Raw genomic sequence first — 27,803 nt, 5'->3', positions numbered from 1 at the left:
TGGGAGGCTGAACGCTGGCTAACCTCCCTTGCCTCCCAAGTCTTGTTCTCCTGGAGATTTCCTTGGCTCATCAAAATCCTCACCAGTGTCGTGCCTTCATTCACTGGGCCTGGATTGGTGTTGGAGGCATCTGTTTGTGAGGAATGTAGAACTGCCCTAGCTCCCTTTGAAATCCCCCAGCCCAGGAGCCATCTATGCTTCAGGCCACATTAATGTTGCCCATTTCAAGCCTACTATCTGCCACATTCTCCCTCTCTAGCCATTCCCTGGTGCCTCAGGCTGGTTCCAGCCGGGTGTCCCCCTGAAGATGACCTAACTGGCCCCCTGTGAAAGCCATTGGGTGCCTGGATTTCAAGGCTCAGGAGAAGAGGTGAGTACAGGGGTGCGGGGCGGGGTTGGTGAAATCTGCAAAGGCCTGGAAGAAGTTTAGAGTGAAACTTAGCTAAGAGGGACCAACAGCCATCAAGATTCTTTTGGGGTGGATGGCTGATTATGTGGTCAGATTTTCCCCGTTGGTGCTAGCTTTGGAAAATTCCTCTCCCAGTGTAAGAATTACATGTGGCTTCAAACTGGTCACATGAAAAGCTTTATTTTTTTTGTGGGGGGGAAGGAATGCTTTCTACAGATGTTAAAAGAAAAGCCACTGTTCTCTGAGAGTGCCCCAATAAAGCCAGGCCCCTTCAATTCTCGGCTCTGCAATGTCTTTCAGTTTCCATTCAGCCTGTCAGGCCACCAGCTTTGTGTTACTTCCTTCAGCAGGGGTGCAGCATGGTCAGGCTGCTGTGTCAAGCTAATGCTTGCTTCTATCCATACAATAGCAGCCGAGCACCTCATAAACTGTAGATTTTATCTTTTTGGCACCCTGTGAGGTGGAATGTCCTGTTCCCATTTTACAGATGGGGCCACTGAGGCACAGGGGAACAATATGGCCTAGTGGATAGAGCGCTGGACTGGGAGGCAGGAAATCTGCTTTCTAGGCCATGTTTTGCCACTAGCCTGCTGGGTGAGCTTGGTTAAGTCACTGTCTCCCCATTTTTCCATGTGTAAAATGGGAGTAATGAGACTAACCTGAGTAAAGTGCTTTGAAATCTATGGATGGAAATGCTTGAGATGATCTAGGGATTGGTATTATAAGCAGATCCAGAAGCTGAAGTAAGACAAATTCAGGCTAGAAATAAGATTTTTTTAATAAAAAGATTATCTGTGGTTAACCATTGGTGTCTTTTGGGACATGGTGGATTTTCCATCTCATGAAGTGTTTGAATCGTGACACGAGCTATTTTAAAGCTATGGGTAGGAATCCCTGGGTGAGGTTCTTTGACCTGTGCTGTGCAGGAAGTCAGGCTAGATCTTCTGGCCTGAAAAATGCAGGAATCAAGCAATGTGGGTGTCAGTCCATGAATTCAGTGTATGCAGGGGGGCTATGGCTGCCCATCACCATAGTAGCTGGGCGCCTTCCAGGTAAAAATGAACAGTGAAGCCCAGACTGGCTTTTCCTGGACTCCGCTGCTCCTTTTCCCCTCAATGCCTGAAGGATGATTAGAATAACAATTTTACCCCATCACAGGAACAGGGTGGGGGGTTCCTTTGCTCCTGGTGTCCCTGTCCTTCACAGCTCTGCAGTGTGAGCCTGGCGTTGCATTCCTGGAATTTAAATCCAGATGGGACCTGGGAGCATCTTCTAGTCTGACCCAGACCTGAGCCTCACCAGGTTGCCCCATGACTTGTGTCTGACTAACGCGTCTCGTGATTGGTTCGGGGTGGGGGGCAGCCAGCTCCCCTGTTCCCTCCCACAGCCTGGAGCAGGGCTGGCGCCGGATCAGCTGGTCCCAGCGCCGTGCTGGGAGGAGCCAGTTTGACTCACGCCCTGCGCTGCTGACAAGCTGGAGGCCGGAGCCCGGAGCCCGGCCGCGTTCGCCCCCCCTTGGCCTCATGACGCACCGCGGGAGCAGAGCGCTGGGCCCGGGACCCGCTGCCGCGCGCCCCGGAGGAGAGGTTTGTAGGGGGCTTGGCTGAGAATGCGCCTGTGACCCGTCCCCAAACCCCGGTACCAGCCCCTGCTGCCCTGAGACCTACCTTCCCCCGGCTCCCAGCGCCTCCTCATCCCTTGGATCTGGGCTCCCAGTGCTCTTCCATCCCTTGGACGTGCCCCCCCCCCACCAGCATTCCCCCCCCCCAATCCTGGGCTCCCAGTGCTCTTCGATCCCTTGGACGTGCTCCCCCCCCCCCAGCATTCCCCCCCACTCCTGGGCTCCCACTGCTCTTCCATCCCTTGGACGTGCTCCCCCCCCACCAGCATTCCCCCCCCTCACTCCTGGGCTCCCACTGCTCTTCCATCCCTTGGACGTGCTCCCCCCCCACCAGCATTCCCCCCCCCTCACTCCTGGGCTCCCACTGCTCTTCCATCCCTTGGACGTGCTCCCCCCCACCAGCATTCCCCCCCCTCACTCCTGGGCTCCCAGTGCTCTTCCATCCCTTGGACATGCTCCCCCCCAGCATTCCCCCCCACACTCCTGGGCTCCCAGTGTTCTTCCATCCCTTGGATGTGCTCTCCCCCCCCCACCAGCATTCCCTCCCCCACTCCTGGGCTCCCAGTGCTCTTCCATCCCTTGGACATGCTCCACCCCACCAGCATCCCCCCCACCTTCACTCCTGGGCTCCCAGTGCTCTTCCATCCCTTGGACGTGCTACCCCCCCCCCCAGCATTCCACCCCCTCACTCCTGGGCTCCCAGTACTCTTCCATCCCTTGGGCATACTGCCCCACCAGCATCCCCCCCCCTTCACGCCTGGGCTTCCAGTGCTCTTCCATCCCTTGGACGTGCTCCCCCCCCAGCATTTCCCCTCCCCCCCACTCCTGGGCTCCTAGTGCTCTTCCATCCTTGGACATACTCCTTCCCCCACCAGCATTCCCCTGCCCCACTCCTGGGCTCCCAGTGCTCTTCCATCCCTTGGATGTGCTCTCCCCCGCCCACCAGCATTCCCCCCACACACACTCCTGGGCTCCCAGTGCTCTTCCATCCCTTGGACGTGCTCCCCCCCCACCAGCATTTCCCCTCCCCCCCATTCCTGGGCTCCTAGTGCTCTTCCATCCTTGGACGTACTTCCCCCCCCACCAGCATTCCCCTGCCCCACTCCTGGGCTCCCAGTGCTCTTCCATCCCTTGGACGTGCTCCCCCCCACCAACATTCCCCCCCCACACACTCTTGGGCTCCCAGTGCTCTTCCATCCCGTGGACATGCTCCCCCACCCCAGCATTCCCCCCTGACACACACACACTCTCCTGGGCTCCTAGAGCTTTTCCATCCCTTGGATGTGCTCCCCTCCACCAGCATTCCCCTCCCCCCTCACGCACACACTCCTGGGCACCTCGTGCTCTTCCCTTGGATCTGCTCCCCCCGAGGCTCCCAGCACCCCGCTGCCCCTGGGCTCCCAGTGCTCTTCCATTCCTTGGATGGGCTCCCGCCCACCAGCATTCCCCCCACCCCCACAACACACACACTCACTCCTGGGCTCCTAGCACTCTTCCTGTCCCTTGGATCTACTCCCCCGAGGCTCTCAGAGACTCCCCTCCCCCTTGCCTCTGGGATTTGCTCCCCCCTTCCCCTGACCAGATCTTTCCTTGGCTCTCAGCACTCCCCTCAGTAGCAGGGATTCACTCCCCCGGGGCTCCCAATGCCCTGCACCCCCTGCCCTGGGATCCAATCCCCACTGGGCTCCCAGCACCTGCTCCTCTCAGGCCCCTGGCCCATTAGTGAACTCACTGCCTGGGGAAAGATCATCTCCATCTCCCGCAACAGGTGCTCAACCTGGGAGTTCTCCATCCTTGCTGGGAACAGGCTGGGGCTGCTGGCTGCAGCCTGGAAATAGGTGCCTCATCAGGTGGTAGTGCCAGAGCTGAGCTGGTGGCTGGGCTGGCGGTTGGTTATTAGGGTCACTGTTCTCTCCTCTTTCACACCAGGCAGGGGAAAGTGTCTGGGGCTCATGGAGCCGATAGAAAGACAGATTCTCCCCAGCCCCCTGTGCACACTGGGGCAGAGCGAGCGTGAAGCGCTTCCTGGAGTGTGTGTGACACTGGCACCCTTGGGTAAGTAGTAGTGGGAGGTGCAAAGGGGGATGGGTGTAGCCTGATTCCCCACTCCCTCACTTGTGCAATCCGAAGATTCAGTGCAGCTGGGCGTGTGTCCCATGTGTGTGACTGGTGATGTGAGGCACAAAGTAGGAGGGGGGGAACCAGCCAGGCGTCTCCCCATGGGCTCAAAGAGCTGCACAGTGAGGGCTCTGATGGCTTCCATCGCCCACTCTGGCAGTGTAAATGGGGGAAGTGGAAATGATCCCCCAAGAAACACCTCCTTGGCTAGCATGTCACTGCTCTTTGGACTCTTGATGAGCCCCTGCCCCCCTATTGTAGAGGGTAGACTGAGGGTGTGGCTATTCTCCAAGCTCTAGGAAGCCAGGTGTAAAGTACAGCAGCCTCAGGGCTGCTCTACCTTACACTGGGAAGTTGGGGGGGTAAGAATATGGGGAGTGTAGAGGGGACCTAAAGCCTCATCTGTGTCCTCTCCATTCCTGCCCCACAGCTGAGAACCAGACCATGTATGTACAGTGGAGACCATGGGAGACACACCCCTCATCCAAGGTGTGGCTGTATCCCAGCGTATCAGGGATCAGCTGCCTCAGCCAAATAAAGGAGGGAGAGTACAGGTCCCTCCTTTACTCTTTCCTTGGCTCTCAGCACTCCCCTCAATAGCAGGGATTCACTCCCCCGGGGCTCCCAATGCCCTGCACCCCCTGCCCTGGGATCCAATCCCCACTGGGCTCCCAGAGGGTAGACTGAGGGTGTGGCTATTCTCCAAGCTCTAGGAAGCCAGGATAAATTATATTTATTTATCCCAGCTCCCATTACCAGGGGGTGATCTGCTTGGATGACTGGGGATCTGGCCGAACTGTCCTAACCCTGCTGCTAGGGGCTTCCCTGAATCTGCCTTGCAGGTGTCTTCCCCTACAGCAGTGAGATCTGGGGCAGGCAGCAGCCTGCATGGACCATTCAGTCCCGTGACCTGCCACCAAGGTAAACCCATTGTGATGCACTCGCCTGTCATGGCGAGGAAGCAGGCTGAGCCCCCACCCAGCTCCCTTCACCCATGGGCCGCAGCCCGGCCTCAGCACCCTGTCTCTCTCTCTGTAGATGCTTCTGCAGTGAGCTGTGGCTCTGCGCAGTCTGCCTGGGAGACCTTAAGGCCTGCAGACGACGAGATGAAAAGAAGCCCGAAAACAGAGGCCCGCGGCACCTTGAAAACATTTCCTGCCATTGTGAGCATTGTAGGAGCAAATGGGGCCCAGGCAAGAATGTGCCGTGCCCGCCATCCTCTCACTGTGTGTCTGTGCAGTGCCTGGCACCCTGGATCCTGGGGTTCCTGGATGCTACCACAGTAGGAATAAGCAGGACTACTAATCGTTCATAATTAATTGGGCCCTAGCTATCTATTGAGCTTTGGGTTTTATCCTGCTGCCCAGCACTGTAGCGCCTGGGTGCCTGCCCTGTCAAATCAATGGGTCTTTCTGTACTTCCCCCTGTACCTTCCCCTCTCCTCCCTGCGCCTCTGTTGTGATGTACAGAACCCTGATCTCTGCTGAGGTCTGCACACTGCCTGGCACACAATGGGGGCCTTGATCTCAGTGGTGGGTCTCTGCAGTGCCTGGCTCCTGATCTCATTCAGGACTGAGATTAGGATTAGGCTCTGCTCAGGCTCCCAACTGAGAGACTGCCTCTGCCCCCAGGAGTTTACAGTCAAAACAGACAAAGGAGGGGAAACAAAGTCAGAGACCTGTTCATGGCAAAGCTGGGGCTAGGAACCAGATGTCTTGAGTCTTAGCCAGTTAACTCCCCACTAGACCACCCAGCCTCCCCTGGAAAGTGACCAGCGACTCCCTGAGTCTGGATGGCAGCTAGACCTGGAACAGGAAAGATGCGCAGTGGAAAGTTCTCGAGAAAGGTTAGATCAGTGGCTGATTTGGCATCACCCCGCCCTGCAGTTCAAGCTGGGGCTGGAATGGCCTTGCCACGTGTCATGCAGCCCGGGGCCCGCCGGCTCTCATTTTGCTGCACTTGTGCATTTTTCTCCCTTTTTCCTCGGCTTTCTGGCATTTCTCCAACGTCAGCACTTCAGCCCATTGTGTCTCTCTCTCCCACTGCTAGGAGGCTCCGGTTGGGGAACCGGGCTCCAGTGGCTGGGAACGGCGGCCGCTCCAGCCTGGAAGCTTTGATCCAACGTGTTGGAAAAGGAGAAAAGGCACAATATTCCCCCCAACGAGGCTGATGTAATATTGATATAAGACCACCTAGCTCTTGCACAGTGCATTTCATCCATAGCTCTGAGTGCTTTGCAAAGGAGGTCAATATCATCAGCCCCATTATACAGATGAGGAAACTGAGGCACGGAGCAGGGACGTAACTCACCCAGGGTCACCCCACAGGCCAGCAATGAAACTGGGAATAGAGTTTAGGTCTCCTGATCCCAATCCACTGCTCTACCCGCTAGGCCATGCTGCTCTGAAGAGAACACAGAGTAGTGGATGGGAATTGGGTGGTATCCCTTTACAGCGTCCGGAAGCCGCTTTATGGGGTTCCCTGTGGTCTAATGTCTCCTTGCCCCAGCGTGCCCACATGGTGGTGTTGCTCTTTGCACTGACTGGCATGTTTTCAGACTGCCTGAATTTTATCACCGTTTCAACAGTCTGGCCGCACACCCACTATCCTTTGCATTGTGTGACAGAACCCTTGTGTGAATCATGCAGGACATCCCTCCATATCGTGCACCTGTGCCAGGCCTGACTCTAACATCCCTCCCTCTTTTCCTCCCCTGCAGGCGGAGCTAGAACTGGGGGACTTGATTGAGATCTTCCGCTTCGGATACCAGCACTGGGTCATCTATGTGGGGGATGGCTACGTTGTTCACCTGGCACCCCCCAGTAAGGCAGCAGATGGGCCTAGTTCGCCATTGCCCAGCCCCCTTATGCCCCTGTTCACACCAGTGCAAAGTGCTACCACTGTGCTCGATGAAGCAGGATGACTTGAGAAAGGAATAGAGTGAGGGGAAGGGGACTTAACGGTTAGAGCAGGGGGGCTGGGAGTCAGGATATCTGTGCTGTATCCCCAGTTCTGAGATGGGAGTGGGGCCTAGTGGTTAGAGCGGGGAGGGGGGGTGGGAATTGGCATTCCTGGGTTCCATTCCCAGCCACTCTTCACAGTGTTGGTCTCTCATCCCAAGGTGATATACCCGGGGCGGGCTTTGCCAGCCTGATGTCCACACTGACCAACAAGGCCATGGTGAAGAAGGAGCGTCTCCTGGATGTGGTGGGGAGGCACCGCTATCGGGTCAACAACAAGCATGACAGGAAATTCCCCCCGCTGCCGGCGGGGAAGATTGTGCAGGCCGCCGAGCAGCTGGTGGGCCAGGAGATGCTGTACAGAGTCACCAGTGAGAACTGCGAGCACTTCGTCACAGAGCTGAGATATGGCGTGGCCAAGAGTGACCAGGTGCTGGGACTGGCTCCCTGTCATCCTGACAGGACTCCTGGGTTCTCCCCCCAACCTCTTGGAGGGGAGAGGGGTCTAGTGGTTAGAGCAGGAAGACCTGTGAGTCAGGCCTTTTGGATTCTCTGCTCATCATCCTGAGCATCCCTGGGCCACTCACTTCCTCCTCTCTCTGCCTGTTTCCACATTTGTAATGACCTTAACTTCAGGGGGTAAGAGGCATGGGATGCGGGGCATTTGGGATTGAGGGGCCCAGGGCTGAGATCAGGATCCCACACTGTGTGGAGCAGACACTGGTCCCTCCTTGCTCTGCACTGGAGCAATTTAGCATCCAGTATAACTTGGTGTAATTGGTCCAGACAGCTCTGCAGGCCCCTACTGCTCTGCAGTCGTCATCCCTCACTCTTCTAGGCACCTTTCATATGCAGAGCTCAATGTGCTTTACAAATCAGGTCAGTATCATCACCCCCATTTTACAGATGGGGAAAGTGAGGGACAGAACAGGGGTCACCCAACAGAGCTGGGAATAGAACTCTGGGGTCCTGACTCCCAGTCATGTGCTCTAACCACTAGGCACCACTGCCTCCCATTGCCATCCTTCCTCGGCCTGTCTGTCCCCACCTCCTGATCCACTTCCTCTCTTGTCCTATAGGTGCGGGATGTCCTGGTGGGGGTGAGCGTCGCTGGGCTGGGGCTGGCTGCTCTGGGCCTCCTTGGGGTTGCAGTCCAAAGGAGAAGACGCCAGAACCAGTAACGGACTTGAGTGGATCAGACGGGTTTGGGGGGTTTTTTGGTGTTTTTTTTGATCCAAGCAGAAGAGACTTTGCAGCCGTTTCGGGGGGGGGGGGGTGGAAGCTTCATATGTGTTGCTCTGTCCTCTTTGGGGTGAACACTCTCCCCACCCCCTTGCCGGCACCAGCACAAGAATAAAACCAGGAGATTGGTACAAAGTCACTTGGGTTGTGGACTGTGTTGTCGATTCAACCAAGTGGGGGAGCCCGCATATGTTGGGGTCTTTCTGCCCAATAGGGGCACTATGTGTGGAGCTGGATGAGTTTGTGGGGAGTTCAGAGGGCTCTAAGGGTGCAGGGAGCTGATCTCTGTCCATTCGGGTCACAGGGGGAGCTGCTGGGACAGAATGTCTTAGAGATCTTGGTTGCTTCTTTGTGAGCCTACATGATGTGCCGAGCCTCAGGGTGGAGGGAGGGAATCCTGGGTCCAGGGGTAGGGGCTGAGCTGGTGGAAGGAAGGATGCGAGGGAATCCCATGTCCAGGTGCAGGGGAGCTCAGGTCCGAGTGTAGGAGCGGAGCCGTGATGGGTAAGGGGCAGGGGATCTGACCTTTGGACTATCTGATCTTCCTAAATAACACAGATGCTTTTGAGAATTTGACCATAAGTGAATTATGAGCCCAAGTCCTGTTGGAAGACAATGGGGCTTAGGTGCTTTTGAAAAGGTCACCCCTTGTCATCCCAGGTTAGCCTTCCTGGTGTCCTCACAGCCATGAGATGCCCCAGGTCAGCTGAAGTCCTGGAATTAACACTGGCTGCAGCCTCAATGGTTCAGACTGCACCTGCTCTCTAGAAGCCCCCGTAAGGATTCTGGCCCCATTGCTCTGGGTGCTGCCCATCCCCCAAAGGAGATCGGGGCCCCATTATTCCAGTGTCACAGCTCTAGCTGAGCGCCCCCTCTTAGCCCCTCACCAGCTTGCTGTGGGTCCCCAGGTATTTTAAGCCTCTGGAGTCTGGACAGAGTCGACATTGCCCCAGTCTTGGGGTCCCTGTGTACACTGGGGCAGACCCTCTAATATCTCCTGCTGAGGGCTGCAGCTCCTGGAATCAGCTGACTCCTCAGACTCCCCCATAACGTAAAAACACCATGTCCCAGCACCCCCAGAACTGAGCATTGTGGGTCAGTTCCACTCTCGCTTCTCTGTGCTTCAGCTGGCAAAAAGGGCCAATGCCCACTGCTAGATTTTATAACCTCTCAGTCCCTCTGTCAGGTGACATCCTTGTCAGCCTGTCCAGGTGATTCCAGCCCAGAGCCAGGTGATGTTGTTGCTAGGCAACCTCACCCTGATAAACCAGATCAGCTGAGTCAGAGCTAGCCCAATGTTTAGAGCAGTTCTGTTTCAAAGGTTGCGCACTTAGCCAGTGGTGCTTCCTTACCAGCCCTTTGCCACCAGCCATGGGGGTTTCAGCCCAATGGGAGGTCATAGGATAACAGAGACGGTAAAGAACACTGACACAGACACATGCACAGAATGCCCCCCCTGTCAAACAGAAGCCTTAATCCATACGAATCATCACAGCCGGCCCCTGCCCTAAAGAGTTTACGATCTAAATAGACAAAACGAGCACAGCACGCCTGGCACAGTACAGCCCTGATCCCAGTCAGGGCCTGTGCAGCATTTAGCATGGTGAGGGCCCTTACTGTGGTCAGGCCCTCTGGTCATTACCATAATATAAACCATAGAAATGCTTCTCTCCAGTGTGAGTGACTTTCTCACTAGCCTCAGAGTCTGGATTCTGTATTGCTAATGTAACTAATTTTCCCTAACAACACCTGGATGGTAGGTATGCAGTTTGTGTTGGATGTCGGTACCTTGGGTACATAACCGGGAAGCAGTGAGTAGGAGCGAGGTGGTGGTTTTATCTCTGAATAGGGCCTTGGAGAAACCCACCCTGGAAAGCTGCATTCAGTTCTGGGGTGCATATCTTAAAGAGGACATTGAAAAATTAGAGCTGGTGCAGAAAAGAGCCAGAGAAATGATTTGAGGGTTGGAGAAAATGCCTAACAGTGAGAGACCTCGGCAGCGCAATCTGTTCACTGTGTCTAAAGGCGGATCAAGTGATGACTTGATCATGGGGTGTGTGTCCCATTGTGGGGCACAATTCAGACCAGCGAGAGGCTATGTCACTGCTTTTAATAATCCCCTGGGGGCTCCAGAAAGCTGCTTTTCCTTGTGGCCGCCTGTGTAAGGGACAACAGCCTGCAGCCGGCACTCCCTGTTCTCTAAGCTGTGCAGTTCGGATTCAATCACTTTGACTCAACAGCCTGCCTGCAGTTATCACAGACACGTGCTTGTCTTACCAGCCTTGGTTAATGTTAGCAGGTGACCCCCAACAAACACCCCAGTCACAAACAAGGCATTTTAAGCTGTTGGTTCTCCTTTATTGGGGTAGGTAGCAGAGCAGTACCATGAAAGGAGTAGAACAGGAAGGCGGCAGGATTGAGAGCTTTCAAAATTTTGGCCCAAGCGAGAGGAATGGGGGCGTCATTTGAGCTTCCTGCCTCAGGTGCCAAAATGTTGTGGGCCAGCCCTGCGGGAGCTCAAAGGCTGGGCATGACAATCCTGCGGGCCAGATGTGGCCCCTGGGATGCAGTTTGCCCACCTCTGAGCTAACTCATGTGAGAGCTACAAACTGCCTTATCATCACTACCGTGTGACAGCTAACATGAATTAGGGACACACTTTTTTTTAACTAGCAGAGTCACAATCTGGTTCCTTTAGTTGGCTCTATGATGCTGATTAAGCACCGTCCCGCAGACACTGGTTCTCCAATGCCAAAGGAAACCAAAAGTGAAATCACAGGGCAGAGAGGAGACCAGAGGCTAGAAGAAACTCACTCAGCCGTCCGGACGCTGTGGAGATGCCCCCGCTGTCTGTGAGTAGCCTCGTGCACAAAGCCATGGCCAAATTGCTGCCAAGGCTCTGGGTCCCCTTGGGCAGCTGTTCTCAACTTTTCCAGACAACTGTTCTCCTTTCCGGAGTCTGATTCCAGCTCCCGGTGGAGGGGCAGGGGGGCTTGGGCTTCAGCTCTGCCAACCCCGGCTGAGGCCTGTAACGTAGCTTTGTGGGGGCCCTTGCGGAGTGGGCAGTATGAACAAGTCATTGTCTGTATGACATTTTAGTTTGCACCGACGGTGCCAGTGGTTTTTGTGTCGCTTGTAATAAAACTAGGCAATGATCTAGCTGCATTGCCATCCCCCCACCCCCTCCCGGGAGAGCTCTGGGGTACATGTATCCCTGGTTGAGAACCACTGCCTGCGGGATGTTAGTGGGGAGCCTGACATGCATTTGCTCTGCTTGAGAACCTGTGCTAAAACTAGCAGGGTGGATCTTGCGGCCCGGGCGGTGACTCAGGCTGGTCACCCAAGCAAAGCCCCAGGATGTCAGGCGGGCTTGGAGGCAGGTGCTAACCTGAGACGCTGCTCATACTGCAATGGCCACGTTGCTATTTCTAGCCCACTTGCTGGAGAGAAGTTAGCGTGTATCAGTTACCCCCAGGCCTGGAGGAACACTGCCAGCTGCGGCATGGACATCTCCTTAATGTGACCTTGGCTCAATGCCTGGGCTGGCTGCTCTGGGCAGGAGTTTCCTATAAGAGCTGCTGGTCGCTGGGGGCCTCCCGCTGGACAGTGACTCAAAGTCTCTGGGGAGCTAGTGCTGATGCCAGGTGTCTCCTGAGGGCGGAGAGAGAAGCCCATGCCCCTGGCTTGGGGGAAGCTGATTGGTGTCAGATGGAAGCTCTCCCCTGCTCTCACGGCCTCCTCTGCCTGACCTGGGTTCCTGTGGTGGGGTGGGGATCTGGGAGGATGGTTGGTGGGGCACAGGGGAGCTGGTGGGAGAGACTAGCAGGGAAGAGAAGAGTGGGTTTAACAGAGGAGTGGGAGGCACTAGCGGGATGGAGGGAAAGTGAGAGATGCGGGTGTTAGCAGGGGACCTGAAGGATTAGCAGTGGCAGCTAGGAGTTATCGGTAGTAAGGGGAGCCAGTGGAGGTTAACGGGGGTAGGGAAGCTGGTGGGGGGATTAGCCGGGGTGGGGGAGCCAAGGGGCATTAGCAGACAGCAGGGGACAAGGGGATGCAGTGGGGGGATTAACTGGGGTCAGGGGGAGTCAGTGAGGGGGTTTGTGGGGCATCTGGGGGGTTAGAGGGTTCAGGGGCAGCCAGTCTGGGGGTACTATCGGGGCTTCCTCTGAGCATTCAGTTTCACTTGGCTCTCACTCCTGCAGGAGAAACCAAACCCTGGGGACCTGATTGAGATTTCTCGCTTTGGATACCAGCACTGGGCCCTCTATGTAGGAAATGGTTACGTCATCCACCTGGCCCCGCCCAGTAAGGAATGGCCCTCAATGAGGGAGGAGGGCTACTGATCCTGGGGGGCGGGGATTGGTCTGGGCAGGGTAGAGGTGCTGGGCATTTCAGGTGCGAGTGGTGGGGGCAGGGGGCTCCATACCAGATAGGGGTACGTGCACTGTGATCCAGTAGAAAATCTGGCCTGGATTATCATGAATCATTGGGGGTGCCTCTATTTGCTGGGGCTGCCTGAGTTTCTGAGCCCCAGCAAGTCGAGCAGCAGGTTGAGGGACATGGGGAGACAGGGACGGGGATGAAGGATACTGGGATGGATGGGGTGTCTCAGGCTAGGCATCCCCACACATTGAGATGCCCCTAAAAATCCCTAGTTGCTTCTGAAAACATCAGCCTGTGCCTCTGTCCACCGCAACCTGAGTGATGCTCGGATGGCCCCGTCATGCCCTCCAGCCCCAGGTCTGACCCGTATGCATGGGTCACACTCCCTGCCACTGCCTTCAGGGGCAAGGCTTGTCAATCCTGTGACATGGGCGAGGGGAACCCAATGCCAGTCTGGCTTCTGCATTAGCAAGATGTCAGGAACCCAATGCCAGCTGCTAGAACTAAATAGTACTCTCATGGAGCCGTGTGCCAACCCAGTGATGGGGACAGATCTGCCTGGGGTAGGAGCTATGGGAAATCTGAGAGAGGGAGGGAGGGTAGGTATGTGGAAGGGTGGATGAATAGACAGAAGGGTGTGTCTGGGGATGGATGGATAGCTAGAGGGGGTGTATATGGAGCTGTATAGATGAACAGATGTGGTTAGATAGGAACATATAACAATGGGTAGACGGGTGGGGGTGATGGATGGGTGGATAGAGAGGAATGTATGAAGATTGGCTGGCTAGAGAGGGTGTACGGATGGGATAGATAGATTGTGGTATCTGGATGGTTAGCTCAGATGGACAATTGGCACCCCCAGGTGAGTATGCAGGAGCTGGCGCCTCCAGCATCATGTCCGTGCTGACCAACCTAGCCATGGTGAAGAAGGAGCGTCTCCGGGACATTGCTGGTGGCGACTGGTACCGAGTCAACAACAAGTATGATGGGAGGTGCTCGCCGCTGCCTGTCAGCAAGATCCTCATGGAGGCCGAGTCTCTGGTGGGCCAGAAGATGCAGTACAGCGTCACCAGTGAGAACTGTGAGCACTTTGTCACCAAACTGCGCTACGGCCAGCCCATGTGTGACCAGGTACGTGCAGGTGCCCCTCACACGTGCTTGCCTTCCTGAAGGGTGGGCTTGATGTAAGCCAGCCACACCTACTTGGTCAGGGTCTGGGCAGCGCCCGGTACATTGGGTCCCGATCTCACTCAGGGTCTGGGCAGCGCCCGGCACAACAGGACCTTGATCTCAGTGTATAGCTGCTGCTGTAATCCATATAATGGGGATGTGCTCCCTGAGCTGTGCAGCAACTGTCAAAGCCCTGGCTTAGTCCCCCCTTGTGGACAACTGGGAGGTTATAAAGAAGCCAATCTACTAGTTGGTCCCTCTGTTCGGTGACACCCTCATCAGCCTGTCCTGGTGACACACACACACCCCCCCCCGACTCCTGTCAGTCAAGTAATTTGCATTCTCACAAACTACTACCTGACAATTTTCTGGTCTCAATTCCTCTTCTATCACAGGTGTTGGAGCTGCATCTGGATTTAAAGAGATAGGGTTACTTTCCAAAAACTTATCAGAAATAACATCCTGAAAAACTAGGACCTGGACTGGTGTACCATCCACCAACCCTTTCTCTGTCCCTGAGAAGTTAGACTGCTCCCCTCCAGGAGGTCAGTTACACAGTTCCCTCTGAAAACCTGAGTCACAGGCTGATTGCCTGGGTGCACAGATGCTGACTTAGCCATTTGGTCCTGTGCATCCTCTCCCAAGTGACCAGTGAGGAGATATTCCTGTACTCCCACTACTCCTTCCCTAGTTTCTTTCTCTAACAGTGGAGAGTGCCAAATGCTTCAGAGGGAAAGAACAGAGCAGGGCAGTTATCAAGTCCTAGCTTCTGGTGGTTGGAGGTTTAAGGACCCTCAGAGCATGGGGTTGCATCCCTGACCATCTTGGCTAGTAGCCATTGGTAGACCTATCTTCCATGAACTTATCTAATACTCTAAGACACATTTCTTTGTGCTCCCTAGGAAGGGGTCTGTCCCTTATTCATCTGCAAAACTCTGCCAGCTAACAACTGGGACGGTTTCCTCAATCACTGACAACACCTTTCCTGCCCCTGCGCCTGAGGGCATTTTGCCTTCTGCTGGAAACGAGCTAGTCTCAGCCCCTCCCATACTTGGAAGCACCCGGCTTCCCTGTGTTACTGAGTTAAAGGAACCCTCACCCACCTCAGTAGTTTCTGAGATTCTCTCCCCTTTCTCTGGGCTGTCCTCTGGGACACATTTCTCTATGCTCCCTAGAGCGGAGTCTATCTCTGGTTCAGCTGCAACTTGCTGCAGCTAACAACCTGGACAAGTCTCTCCCTAGCAGGCATTACACTCCCATCCCTTCCTGATGTGGTGTTGCCTCCAGCTGCAAGGCAGGAGCTGGTCTCAAACCAACCTCCCACCCAGGGCCGGGTCCAGGGGTTTTGCCGCCCTAAGCAGCGCACGCGCGCAAAAAAAAAAACAGAAAAAACCTGCGATCGCGATCTGCGGCAATTCAGCGGGAGGTCCTTCACTCTGAACGGGAGTGAGGGACCCGCCGCTGAATTGCTGCCATATACCTGGACCTGCCGCCCTTCTCCAGAGTGGCCGCCCCAAGCACCTGCTTGATAAGCTGGTGCCTGGAGCTGGCCCTGCTCCCACCTGGAAGCATGTGGCTTCCCCCTGCTGAAGAAGAATCAAGGAGACTCTCCCATTCTCTTAGCAGTTCCTGAGACCTTATCCTTTCCCTGGGTGGCGGGGAGGAGGTGTCTCGACATAAAACTCCCTCCTGCTGCAGGCAAATACTTTAATCTGAACTACACAGAAAAAATCATTACCGAGAAGCAGGCCAACTAGGAAGTGTTCCATTACCCCCACAATCAAAACACTTTCCAAACCTTCCCACACCACATGGATTTTAGCGAGTGGTACAAGAAATCTGCTTTCGCCCACCCCCACAATCTTTGCCGTTTGGCAGGTAACATACTGGCCTTTGGAACCACACTCTGCTTAACCAGAGAGATCTGGGCCCCTGTATCCCTCTGCTCCAAGTACTCCCTGCCATTAATTTGGACAATCTTAACACGCTTCATATCTGGTTCTGCAGAAGCCAATCTCACAAAACCAATACGATAGGTTTCAATTGCCTTGGGTGGGGGGGGGAGGGTTCTGTGTTGAGGACAGCAGAATTAACATGAGCTACTGGTTGCCTGCTTCCTTCTAGCACAGGGTATTTATTCCTTAGGTGATCAGTGGAATTACACCTATAGCACCTTTTCAGCGCTTCTGTTTTTACAGATTTAGGATGAGGGTTAGAGGAATGGTCTTGAGGAGGTGAGTTCTCAGCCTCTCAGCCACTCTCCTTCTTGCTAGGGATAAAATGGGATCCTCCCTCCCTACCAGTTTTAAACCCCTCTTTCTGTGGCCTGCCCCCAGTAGACGCCTGAGTTTGTTCAAAGGCATCAGCTAAAAAAGCCATCCCATCCACGGTCTTTGCATTTTTATCCCATAGACACTGCTTTACTTCGGCCTTATGTATGCTCAAGAAATGCTCTTGAGCAACAAGAGCAGGAATTCCTTCAGATACACAGCGAGAGACAGTCCCTGCCCTGATGAGTTTACAATCCAACTAGACAAAGGATGGGAAGGAGGCCCAGAGCAGGGGAGGGACTTGCCCAGGGCCAGGAGTAGAGCCCGGAATAGAACAAAGGGGACCAGAGACTCAGCACAACTCCTGAACCACAGTTACACTGCCTCCACTGAACTGTGGAGACTGGATGCTCTAACGTGGTTCTTGTGCCATTTGCTGCGTTTAACTCCCCCCGGGTATCCAGGGCTTCCTGAGCAGGTCTTTTCTGTGCTTTGCAGGTCCGAGATGCCACGGTTGCAGGGGCGGTGGGGATCGTGGGCGCAGGAGTCCTTGTGGCAGTTGCTACATTCATTGGCTCATTGCTCTCTGACAACAAGCAGGAGGATGAATAATGCAAACATTGGCCTGGGCCAAAGACCCGAGCAAGATCCGTGGGAGCTGATCTTTACTAGCTGGCTTAGCTTCTCACCTGCTTTCTCCTTTGGGATCACTGCCCTTGGGATTTGTTCTAATGGTTAATCACTGGCACTGTGAAACATTGGTGCCTTATTTCTAATTGGAATGTGTCTGGCTTTGACTTCCAGCCATTAGGTCTTGTCCTTCCTTTCTCTGCTAGGTTAAAGAGCCCTTTAAGTGCCTGGGATTTTCTCCCCTCATGAAGATACTTATACAAAGTAATCAGAGCAGTAACTAGCTATTTTTGCACCTGAGGCAAGAATATAAAATTGTGCTGTTCCCCCTCCATATAGTTACTTGGTTAAAAACAAAATAAAATACATAAATAACAAGAATAATAATGATAATAGACTGTTTATTTATTTTAATCATAAGATCCGTGTACAAAATCAACTAATATTTATAAGGTGTGCATCATAGTGCATCATGAACTGTGTGGGATCGGGGCTCACCTCACAGCTGCAAACTGGGGTCAGGGTCGGGGCTCGCAGCCCAGGGTAGGGGTCGGGGTCAGGGCTCTCCTCAAAGCTGCACAATGGGGTCAGGGTCGGGGCTTGCAGCCTGGTGCAAAGGTTGGGGCTTGCAGCCGAGTGTCCCTGTCGGGGTCGGAGCGCACAGCCAGGCGCAGCAGTCAGGGCTCATAGCCCCGCAGCTCCACACGGGTCAGGGTGAGGGCTAACAGCCTGTGGTTGAGGCTCGCAGCCCGGCGCAGGGGTTGGGGTTAAAGCTAACAGCCTGGGGTCGGGGCTTGCAGCCTCACACTAGGGTCGGAGTCAGTGCTTGCAGCCACATGCCTGGCACAAGGCTCACAGCTAGTGAGTTAAACCAGTTAGTTTAACTTCTGTGCCAGGGAAGATAATGGAGCAAGTAATTAAAGAAATCATCTGCAAACACTTGGAAGGTGGTAAGGTGATAGGGAATAGCCAGCATGGATTGTAAAAAACAAATTGTGTCAAACCAATCTGATACCTTTCTTTGATAGGATAACAAGTCTTGTGGATAAGGGAGAAGCGGTGGATGTGGTATACCTAGACTTGAGTAAGACATTTGTTACGGTCTCGCATGATATCCTTATCGATAAACTAGGCAAATACAATTTAGATGGGGCTACTATAAGGTGGGTGCATAACTGGCTGGATAACCGTACTCAGAGAGTAGTTATTAATGGCTCCCTATCCTGCTGGAAAGGTATAACAAGTGGGGTTCTGCAGGGGTCTGTTTTGGGACCAGCTCTGTTCAATATCTTCATCAACCACTTAGATGTTGGCATAGAAAGTACGCTTATTAAATTTGCAGACAATACCTAACTGGGAGGGATTGCAACTGCTTTGGAGGACAGGGTCAAAATTCAAAATGATCTGGACAAATTGGAGAAATGGTCTGAGGTAAACCAGATGAAGTTCAATAAAGACAAATGCAAAGTGCTCCACTTAGGAAGGAACAATCAGTTCTGCACTGAAAGTAATCAAATCACTTCTCAGCTGAAGCTAAACTGATTGAATGTTATAAAGCTCTCACTGGCAGGCATTTTTTCCAGCCCTCAAATAATTTTTGTGGCTCTTCTCTACAACCTTTCCACTTTAGCAACGTGAATGTTAAAGCAACTAGTGGTTTTGGACATGTGGGGCATTCTTAGTGAGTATGTGTATAAATCTGGCCAGAGAGATTCTGCAGCAGATCTATAAGCTTGCACCAGCATTAACAGATTGTCTGGGTCATGCTGAACCACATGTTGTCAAAGCAATAAAAGCATTGCTCACATGCCTGACACTTAGGTACGACCACTCTCTAAAGGTGTTAAGCACAGTTGTGTTTAACAAACGTACCTGAGAAGCCCCAGATCAGCAATATTGTTTTGTGATATTTGTTGCTTTTCTTCAAGCTCCAGCTCCTGGAGTCATATGAGTATGAGGGAATCTCATCTTTCAAAAGGTTTCTATCCCTCCTTTGTGTAGAAAAGGGCTTTAACCATGAGCACCATGACACCAGATGGCAAACACAATGAACCCCAATAGTTGTATTTGTTAAAAAGAATTCACAAGTCTCCTGAGCTTGGGTGGGGGAAGCTGACTCCATGGTTTTGAATGTGATGATTTGGGGCTGACAATGCTAGAACTCCCATCAGCATAATTACTGAAAACTCCAGTTAGTTCTCTGATTGCTCAGTCAGGGCCATTCCTGTGCATGCTCCTGAGCTCTGTTGTACTGAGGGGAGACCCCAGCAGGGCCCCCAATCAAGCAAATTATTTAAGTGCATACTTAACTTTAAGCATCCAAGAAGTACCATTAGCTAGCTAAGCATGGATCAGACTCACTGCCCTAGCAAAGGAATCCCTCATAGCCCATTTCCCAACCCACTGAGCCAGCCAGTCCCCCTACCATAGAACTGGATTTGAGCTGCCACCCTTGAGAAAGGAAAGACCCTGTATCCCATTCCCCAAATCCCTGAACCAACCCTCCATCCAACTTCAGGTTGGATTGGAGCTGGTACCCTGGTAGAGAAGAAAGGACCCAAATCCCATTCACTCTCCCTCTGAGCTAGTCAGTTCCCCACCCTGGGGCCAGATTGGACTCAGCACCCACTAGCATTTGACCCACCCACAGCCTGAGCCACTCTGAAACCAGAGCCCGCATGTAAGGTCAGTATCTCACTTTTAGTTCCCTTAGCTGATTCTTCCCTGAAACCATGTGACTTGTTAGAATCTGACCAGGAAATGTCAATTGGCTAAGTAATCAGATATGGAAGGAAAATACATTCCAGACCTTGGTCCCTGGTGAGGCAGGCAGCCAGTCTCCCAGCCTCACACTGGACTGGATCTGGTGCACACTAGAGGGGAAAGGCCTCACCCTCTGTTCCCTGCCCCCCCAAGCCAGCCAAGCCCCTTGATGAGGCAGGTTTGCAGCTGGTGCCCCTGTCACAGATCCAGTGGCGTTCCCCTCCCTGGCCACTCACCAGGCTTTCTGCACTGAATACTTCCCTGACCCACTGATCATTACATACAGTTCAAAGCTAATACAATTTAGTAAACAGCAACCAATGTAATAAGCAAGGGAAAAATGGCAAAGTTGAAAGGAAAACTCATCCCCCCGCTGTGTGGAGTTGGACGTTGTAATGTTGCACTCCATATGTTTATGGAAGTATGCTTATGAGTGTAAATATAATGTAACTGGAATATATTTTATGCAAAAGGTCTCTCATGAGGTATCATTGCAAAGCTTCTAATCTACTGTGTTCATCCTATTTGTATGAATGTATCATTCTTGTATCTGAAGCGAGAAATATGAAGTATTACTCTGAAGTCCTATTGTAACTGTGCAAAGTGTGGCCATTAATGGTGGTTTAGAATCTTGATGGCTCCCATTAACCAGGACAATTGGTTGTAAATGGATCTGTTTATGTGTAAGCTTTCCTGTGTATGTGGGTGTCAGCCAGTGAGTAATGAAGTTTCACAGGATATGTGAACCTGTCACATGATGCTGGAATCCATTTTAAACCTGGTGCTTTTTCATTTAGAAGGAAGAGTGGGAACCCAGAGACAAAGGATTCCAGCCTTGTGCCAAAGCTATAAAAGGGGATGGAATACATCAAAGGGGGCTGCCAGTCATGAGAAATCCCTTCGTTACCACTGAGCTGGAACTAACAAGTACTGTACCGGGGAAAGGACTGGGCCCAGACTATGAAGGAGTCTAGTCTGTGAAAGAAGCGTATTGGAACATCTCTGAGGGTGAGATTTACCTGTATTCAGTTTCTTAAATGTATTAGGCTTAGACTTTTTCATAGATTCATAGACTCTAGGACTGGAAGGGACCTCGAGAGGTCATCGAGTCCAGTCCCCTGCCCTCATGGCAGGACCAAATACTGTCTAGACCATCCCTGATAGACATTTATCTAACCTACTCTTAAAAATCTCCAGAGATGGAGATTCCACAACCTCCCTAGGCAATTTATTCCAGTGTTTACCCTGACAGTTAGGAACGTTTTCCTAATGTCCAACCTAAATCTCCCTTGCTGCAGTTTAAGCCCATTGCTTCTTGTTCTATCATTAGAGGCTAAGGTGAACAAGTTTTCTCCCTCCTCCTGATGACACCCTTTTAGATACTTGAAAACTGCTATCATGTCCCCTCTCAGTCTTCTCTTTTCCAAACTAAATAAACCCAATTCTTTCAGTCTTCCTTCATAGGTCATGTTCTCAAGACCTTTAATCATTCTTGTTGCTCTTCTCTGGACCCTCTCCAATTTCTCCACAACTTTCTTGAAATGGGGTGCCCAGAACTGGACACAATACTCCAGTTGAGGCCTAACCAGCACAGAGTAGAGTGGAAGAATGACTTCTCGTGTCTTGTTTACAACACACCTGTTAATGCATCTCAGAATCACGTTTGCTCTTTTTGCAACAGTATCACACTGTTGACTAATATTTAGCTTGTGATCCACTATGACCCCTAGATCTCTTTCTGCCATACTCCTTCCTAGACAGTCTCTTCCCATTCTGTATGTATGAAACTGATTGTTCCTTTCTAAGTGGAGCACTTTGCATTTGTCTTTATTGAACTTCATCTGGTTTACCTCGGACCATTTCTCCAATTTGTCCAGATCATTTTGAATTTTGACCCTGTCCTCCAAAGCAGTTGCAATCCCTCCCAGTTTGGTATTGTCTGCAAACTTAATAAGCATACTTTCTATGCCAACATCTAAGTGGTTGAGGAAGATACTGAACAAAGCCGGTCCCAAAACAGACCCCTGCGGAACCCCACTTGTTATACCTTTCCAGCAGGATAGGGAGCCATTAATAACTACTCTCTGAGTACGGTTATCCAGCCAGTTATGCACCCACCTTATAGTAGCCCCATCTAAATTGTATTTGCCTAGTTTATCGATAAGGATATCATGCGAGACCATATCAAATGCCTTACTAAAGTCTAGGGATACCACATCCACCGCTTCTCCCTTATCCACAAGACTCGTTATCCTATCAAAGAAAGGTATCAGATTGGTTTGACACGATTTGTTCTTTACAAATCCTTGCTGGCTATTCCCTATCACCTTACCACCTTCCAAGTGTTTGCAGATGATTTCTTTAATTACTTGCTCCATTATCTTCCCTGGCACAGAAGTTAAACTAACTGGTCTGTAGTTTCCTGGGTTGTTTTTATTTCCTTTTTATAGATGGGCACTATATTTGCCCTTTTCCAGTCTTCTGGAATCTCTCCCGTCTCCCATGACTTTCCAAAGATCATAGCTAGAGGCTCAGATACCTCCTCTATTAACTCCTTGAGTATTCTAGGATGTATTTCATCAGGCCCTGGTGACTTGCAGGCATCTAACTTTTCTAAGTGATTTTTAACTTGCTCTTTTTTTATTTTATCTTCTAAACCTACCCCCTTCCCATAAGCATTCACTATGTTAGACATTCCTTCAGACTTCTCAGTGAAGACCGAAACAAAGAAGTCATTAAGCATCTTTGCCATTTCCAAGTTTCCTGTTACTGTTTCCCCCTCCTCACTGAGCAGTGGGCCTACCCTGTCCTTGGTCTTCCTCTTGGTTCTAATGTATTGATAAAAAGTCTTCTTGTTTCCCTTTATTCCCACAGCTAGTTTGAGCTCATTTTATGCCTTTGCCTTTCTAATCTTGCCCCTGCATTCCTGTGTGGTTTGCCTATATTCAACCTTTGTAATCTGACCTAGTTTCCATTTTTTATATGACTCCTTTTTATTTTGTAGGTCATGCAAGATCTCGTGGTTAAGCCAAGGTGGTCTTTTGCCACATTTTCTATCTTTCCTACCCATCGGAAAACTTGCTTTTGGGCCCTTAATAGCGTCCCTTTGAAAAACTGCCATCTCTCCTCAGTTGTTTTTCCCCTCAATCTTGATTCCCATGGGACCTTACCTATCAGCTCTCTGAGCTTACCAAAATCCACCTTCCTGAAATCCATTGTCTCTATTTTGCTGTACTCCCTTCCACCCTTCCTTAGAATTGCAAACTCTATGATTTCATAATCATTTTCACCCAAGCTTCCTTCTACTTTCAGATTCTCAACGAGTTCCTCCCTATTTGTTAAAATCAAGTCTAGAACAGCTTCCCCCCTAGTAGCTTTCTCAACCTTCTGAAGTAAAAAGTTGTCTGCAATGCAGTCCAGGAACTTATTGGATAGTCTGTGCCCCGCGGTGTTATTTTCCCAACATATATCTGGATAGTTGAAGTCTCCCATCACCACCAAATCTTGGGCTTTGGATGATTTTGTTAGTTGTTTGAAAAGAGCCTCATCCACCTCTTCCACTTGGTTAGGTGGCCTGTAGTAGACTCCTAGCACGACATCACCCTTGTTTTTTACCCCTTTTATCCTAACCCAGAGACTCTCAACACTTCTGTCTCCTATGTCCATCTCTACCTCAGTCCAAGTGTGTACATTTTTAATATATAAGGCAACACCTCCTCCCTTTTTCCCCTGTCTTGTGTGTTTTGTTTTATTTTGCTTGGTAACTTACTTTGTCCTCTCTGTTATTACTTGAAACCACTTGAATCCTACTTTTTATACTTAATAAAATCACATTTGTTTGTTAATAAACCCAGAGTAAGTGATTAATGCATGGGGGAGCAAACAGCTGTGCATATCTCTCTGTCAGTGTTATAGAGGGCAGCTAATTCATGAGTTTACCCTGTATAAGCTTTATACAGAGTAAAATGGATTTATTTGGGGTTTGAATCCTATTGGGTGCTTTAGATAGGTGACTTGCTGAGCAGTTTTTGGTTAAAGTCTGCAGCTTTGGGGGTGCGGGCCAGACCTGGATCTGTGTTGCAGCAGACTAGCGTGTCTGGCTCAACAAGACAGGGTTCTGAAGTCCCACGCTGGCAGTGGAAAGGTGCTCAGAAGTAATTTCAGCACATCAGGTGACAGTCCCAAGGGGGTCTCTGTGACCGAACCCATCACAGATGGGTTAGCTGGGGAGTTCAGGGAGCTTTAAGGATGGGGCTCTCCTGAGTGAAGGGAGATGATCTTGGTCCATTTGGGTCACAGGGGGTGCTGCTGGGACAGAACTTGGAATCTTGGAAGATTTTGGTTGCTTCTTTGTGAGCCTACGTGATGTGCTGAGCCCCAGGGTGGAGGGAGGGAATCCCGGGTCCAGGGGCCGGGGCTGATCTGGTGGGAGGAAGGATGTGAGGGAATCCCACATCCAGGTGCAGAGGATCCCAGGTCCAGGTGTACGGGCCGAACCCTAAGGGGAAAGGAGTTGGGCGATCTGACCTTTGGACTATCTGACTTCCATAAATAACATAGGTACTTTTGAAAATTTGACCTTAAGTGAATGATGAACCTAAGCACTGTTGAAGGTCAATGGGACTTAGGTGCTTTTGAAAAGGTCACCCCTTGTCATCCCAGGTTAGCCCTCCTGGTGTCCCCACAGTCATGAGATGCCCCAGGTCAGCTGGAGTCCTGGAATTAACGCTGGCTGCAGCCTCAATGGTTCAGACTGCACCTGCTCTCTAGAAGCCCCCGTAAGGATTCTGGCCCCATTGCTCTGGGTGCTGCCCAGCCCCCAAAGGAGGTCAGGGCCCCATTATTCCAGTGTCACAGCTCTAGTTGAGTGCCCCCTCAGCCCCTCACCAGCTTGCTGTAGATCCCCAGGTGTCCCCAGAGTCGACATTGCCGCAGTCTTGGGGTCCCTGTGCACACTGTCTGGGGCAGACCCTCTAATATCTCCTGCTGAGGGCTGCAGCTCCTGGAATCAGCTGACTCCTCAGGCTCCCTCATAGCATAAACACACCATGTCCCAGCACCCCCAGAATTGAGCATTGTGGGTCACAGTTCCACTCTTGCATGGTATGTAGTGAGTGTAGCATAACACACAGAGACACTGTGCCTAAGAATCTACAGCAGTACGTGCCTCACTTAGCTGTATAAGAAATATACAGAAAACAACAAACCCCCTCACTAGCTCACCCTTCCCTTGAGGCACCCTCTGAGGTCAGGTAGGCGGGGTTCCCACTTCCTCCACCTCAGCAGCCTCCTGCCACAGCTTCTTTGTGCTTGAGCTGGCAAAGAGGGCCAATGCCCACTGCTAGATCAGCTTCTTTATAACCTCCCAGTCCCTCCGTCAGGTGACATCCTTGTCAATCTGTCCAGGTGATTCCAGCCCACAGTCAGGTGACGTTATTGCCAGGCAACCTCACCCTGATAAACCAGGTCAGCTGAGTCAGAGCTAGCCCGATGTTTAGAGTGGTTCTGTTTCAAAGGTTGCACACTTAGCCAGTGGTGCTCCCTTTCCAGACCTTTGCCACCAGCCGTGGGGGTTTCAGCCCAATGGGAGGTCACAGGACAACAGAGATGGTAAAGAACCCTGACACAGACACACGCACAGAATGCCCCCTGTCAAACAGAAGCCTTAAGCCATACGTACAGATTGCCCAAATCATCACAGCCGGCCCCTGTCCTGAAGAGTTTACAATCTAAATAGACAAAACGAACACAGCACGCCTGGGGCAATACAGCCCTGATCCCAGTCAGGGCCTGTGCAGCATTCAGCACGGTGAGGGTCCTTATCGTAGTGAGGCCCTCTGGTCGTTACCATAATATAAACCGTAGAAATGCTTCTCTCCAGTGTAAGTGACTTTCTCACTAGCCTCAGCGTCTGGATTCTGTATTTCTGATGTAACTAATTTTCCCTAACAATACCTGGATGGTAGGTATGCAGTTTGTGTTGGATGTCGGTACCTTGGATACATAACCGGGAAGCAGTGAGTAGGAGCAAGGTGGTGGTTTTATCTCTGAATACGGCCTTGGAGAGACCCATGCTGGAAAGTTGTGTTCAGTTCTGGGATGCGTATTTTAAAAAGGACATTGACAAATTGGAGCGGGTGCAGAAAAGAGCCAGAGAAATGATTTGAGGGCTGGAGAAAATACTTAACAGTGAGAGACCTTGGCCGCGCAATCTGTTCACCGTCTCTAAAGGCGGATCAAGTGATGACTTGATCATGGGGTGCGTGTCTCATTGTGGGGCACAATTCAGACCAGCGAAAGGCTGTGTCACTGCTTGTAATATACCCTGGGGGGCCCCAGAAACCTTCTGCTCCTTGTGGCTGCCAGTTTAGGACACACACAGCCTGCAGCCAGCCCTCCCTGTTCTGCAAGCCGCGCAGCTCAGATTCAACCACTTTGACTTAACAGCCTTCCAGCAGTTATCACAGACATGTGCTTGTCTTACCAGCCTTGGTTGTTAGCAGGTGACTCCCAACAAATACCCCAATCACAAACAAAGCATTTTAAGTTGTTCGCTCTCCTTTATTGGGGAAGGTAGCAGAGCAGTACCATGAGAGGAGTAGAACAGGAAGAAGACAGAATTGAGACTTTTCAAAGTTTTGGCCCAAGTGAGAGGAATGGGGGTGTCATTTGAGCTCCCCACCTCAGGTGTCAAAATGTTGTGGGCTGGCCCTGCAGGAGCTCTTCCCAAACCCATCTGCTCTGAAATGTCCCATCCTCTCCTGCAACATCCAGAGGAATAATAAGATTCATTTGCTCCTTTAAAGAGACCAAAGCTAACAACTTGCCACATCAACAGGAGGTGACAATCACTTAATTCAAACCCAGCACGGTTGGTTTCGATTAACAGTACAAGTTTATTAACAGAAGAAGATAGGACTTCCAGTGAATTCAAGCTTAAGAGTTAAAGTTAGAAATGGCTAAAAGTCAATAAAAATAAAAACACATCTAAAAGTCAAAAACTTGGTCTAGTGTTGCTTAGGCTGGCTTTTCTCACCCCCCACCCCGTCTTCCAGCAGCATGATGACTGACACCCTCACGGGAGAAGTTCTTCTCCAGAAGCCCCAAAGTGCTGATTCCTTTGTCTTCTTAGGTGAAAGAGAAAACTTGGGCACTACTAATAGGAACCCCAACCCTAGTATCCTACCCATAGCAACCCTACCCATAGGAACCCTAGCCCTAGCTCCAAGCACCTTCACGGTTCCTATGGGTAGAATATTTGGAGCTAGGGCAGGGGTGGGCAAACTACAGCCTGAGGACTGAATCCGGCCCCTCAGATGTTTTAATCTGGCCCTCAAGCTCCTGCTGGGAAGCAGAGTCAGGGGCTTGCCCCACTCCTGCGCTCCAGCCGGGGAGCGGGGCCGGGGGCTTGTCTCTCTCCACACATGCCGTTGCGCTGCATGTCTCCCAGAGACAGTGGCATGTCTCCCTTCCGGTTCCTATGTGTAGGGGGAGCCAGAGTGTTCTTCATGCTGCCCTTGCACCAAGCGCCGCCCCCTCAGCTCCTACTGGCTAGGAACTGCAACCAGCACCTGCGGACCAGGTAGCATGCAGAGGCTCCTGGCCATGCATCCTCATAGGAGCTGGAGAGGGAACATGCCACTGCTTCCAGGAGCTGCATGAGGTAACAGCCAGCTGGAGCCTGCACCCCTGACCCAGCCCTGATTTCCCCCTCCCGCCCTCCGAACCTCTCAGTGCCAGCCCGGAGCACCCTTCTGCAAACCCCCAAACCCCTCACCTCCAGCCCCATCCAAGAGCTCACACCCCCAGCCAAAGCCCTCCACTTGCACTCCAACCCTCTGCCCCAGCCTGGAGCTCCCTTCCACATCCTGAACTCCCCATTTCTGGCCCCACTCCACAACTTACATCCCAGCTGGAGCCCTTACCCCCTCCTGCACCCCAACCCCCAATTTTGTGAGCATGCATGGCCCGCCATACAATTTCCATACCCGGATGTGGCCCTGGGACCAAAAAGTTTGCCCACCCCTGTGCTAGGGTAAGGGTTCCTATGGGTAGGGTACCCTGCCCTCAGGTTAAGGGTCTGCTGGATAGGGCTCCCCCCAGCATTAGGGTTCTGATGGGTGGGGTACTTGCAGCTAGAGTTGGGGTTCCTATGGGTTGGGCTCCCGGACTAGGATTTGTGTTCCTATGGGTGGGGTACTTGTAGCTAGGGTTAGGTGTTTTCTGTCCCTTTCTGT

The 27,803-nt window shown here is 51.9% G+C and overlaps 2 protein-coding genes across 7 annotated transcripts; both read left to right on the top strand.

Annotated features, from left to right (window-relative positions):
• The first annotated feature begins 44 nt into the window (after positions 1 to 44).
• On the top strand, positions 45 to 8,489 carry LOC115654435 (phospholipase A and acyltransferase 3-like). Of its 6 annotated transcripts, none has more exons than XM_030568694.1 (6): positions 45 to 1,995; positions 3,960 to 4,085; positions 5,187 to 5,311; positions 6,868 to 6,970; positions 7,270 to 7,538; positions 8,188 to 8,489. In XM_030568694.1, the coding sequence occupies exons 2-6, from the start codon at positions 3,983 to 3,985 to the stop codon at positions 8,287 to 8,289; spliced, it is 702 nt and encodes a 233-aa protein (XP_030424554.1). In that variant the 5' UTR covers positions 45 to 1,995; positions 3,960 to 3,982; the 3' UTR covers positions 8,290 to 8,489. The 6 variants fall into 6 exon arrangements, with proteins under 6 accessions (XP_030424554.1, XP_030424553.1, XP_030424555.1 ...); XM_030568693.1 differs by having other exon boundaries at positions 5,187 to 5,341; XM_030568695.1 differs by lacking the exon at positions 6,868 to 6,970 and adding an exon at positions 4,991 to 5,069.
• Positions 8,490 to 11,034: 2,545 nt separating this feature from the next.
• On the top strand, positions 11,035 to 17,150 carry LOC115654911 (phospholipase A and acyltransferase 2-like). Its single transcript, XM_030569809.1, has 4 exons — positions 11,035 to 11,202; positions 12,553 to 12,655; positions 13,596 to 13,864; positions 16,672 to 17,150. The coding sequence occupies exons 1-4, from the start codon at positions 11,188 to 11,190 to the stop codon at positions 16,783 to 16,785; spliced, it is 501 nt and encodes a 166-aa protein (XP_030425669.1). The 5' UTR covers positions 11,035 to 11,187; the 3' UTR covers positions 16,786 to 17,150.
• Positions 17,151 to 27,803: the final 10,653 nt, after the last annotated feature.

The sequence above is a fragment of the Gopherus evgoodei genome, chromosome 7, assembly GCF_007399415.2.
Source record: "Gopherus evgoodei ecotype Sinaloan lineage chromosome 7, rGopEvg1_v1.p, whole genome shotgun sequence".
NCBI lineage: Eukaryota > Metazoa > Chordata > Testudines > Testudinidae > Gopherus > Gopherus evgoodei.
Note: the sequence above shows the minus strand (reverse complement) of the source record. Positions and strands in the feature narration are given on the sequence as shown.

Coding starts and splice junctions, on each gene's coding strand:
- LOC115654911 (XM_030569809.1), top strand. Junction 12,656..13,595: donor CATCCACCTGGCCCCGCCCA/GTAAGGAATGGC, acceptor TGGCACCCCCAG/GTGAGTATGCAGGAGCTGGC. Junction 13,865..16,671: donor GCCAGCCCATGTGTGACCAG/GTACGTGCAGGT, acceptor TGTGCTTTGCAG/GTCCGAGATGCCACGGTTGC.
- LOC115654435 (XM_030568698.1), top strand. CDS start 4,593: ATGTATGTACAGTGGAGACCATGGGAGACACACCCCTCATCCAAGGTG. Junction 5,070..5,186: donor TCCCGTGACCTGCCACCAAG/GTAAACCCATTG, acceptor CTCTCTCTGTAG/ATGCTTCTGCAGTGAGCTGT. Junction 5,312..6,867: donor TGAAAACATTTCCTGCCATT/GTGAGCATTGTA, acceptor CCTCCCCTGCAG/GCGGAGCTAGAACTGGGGGA.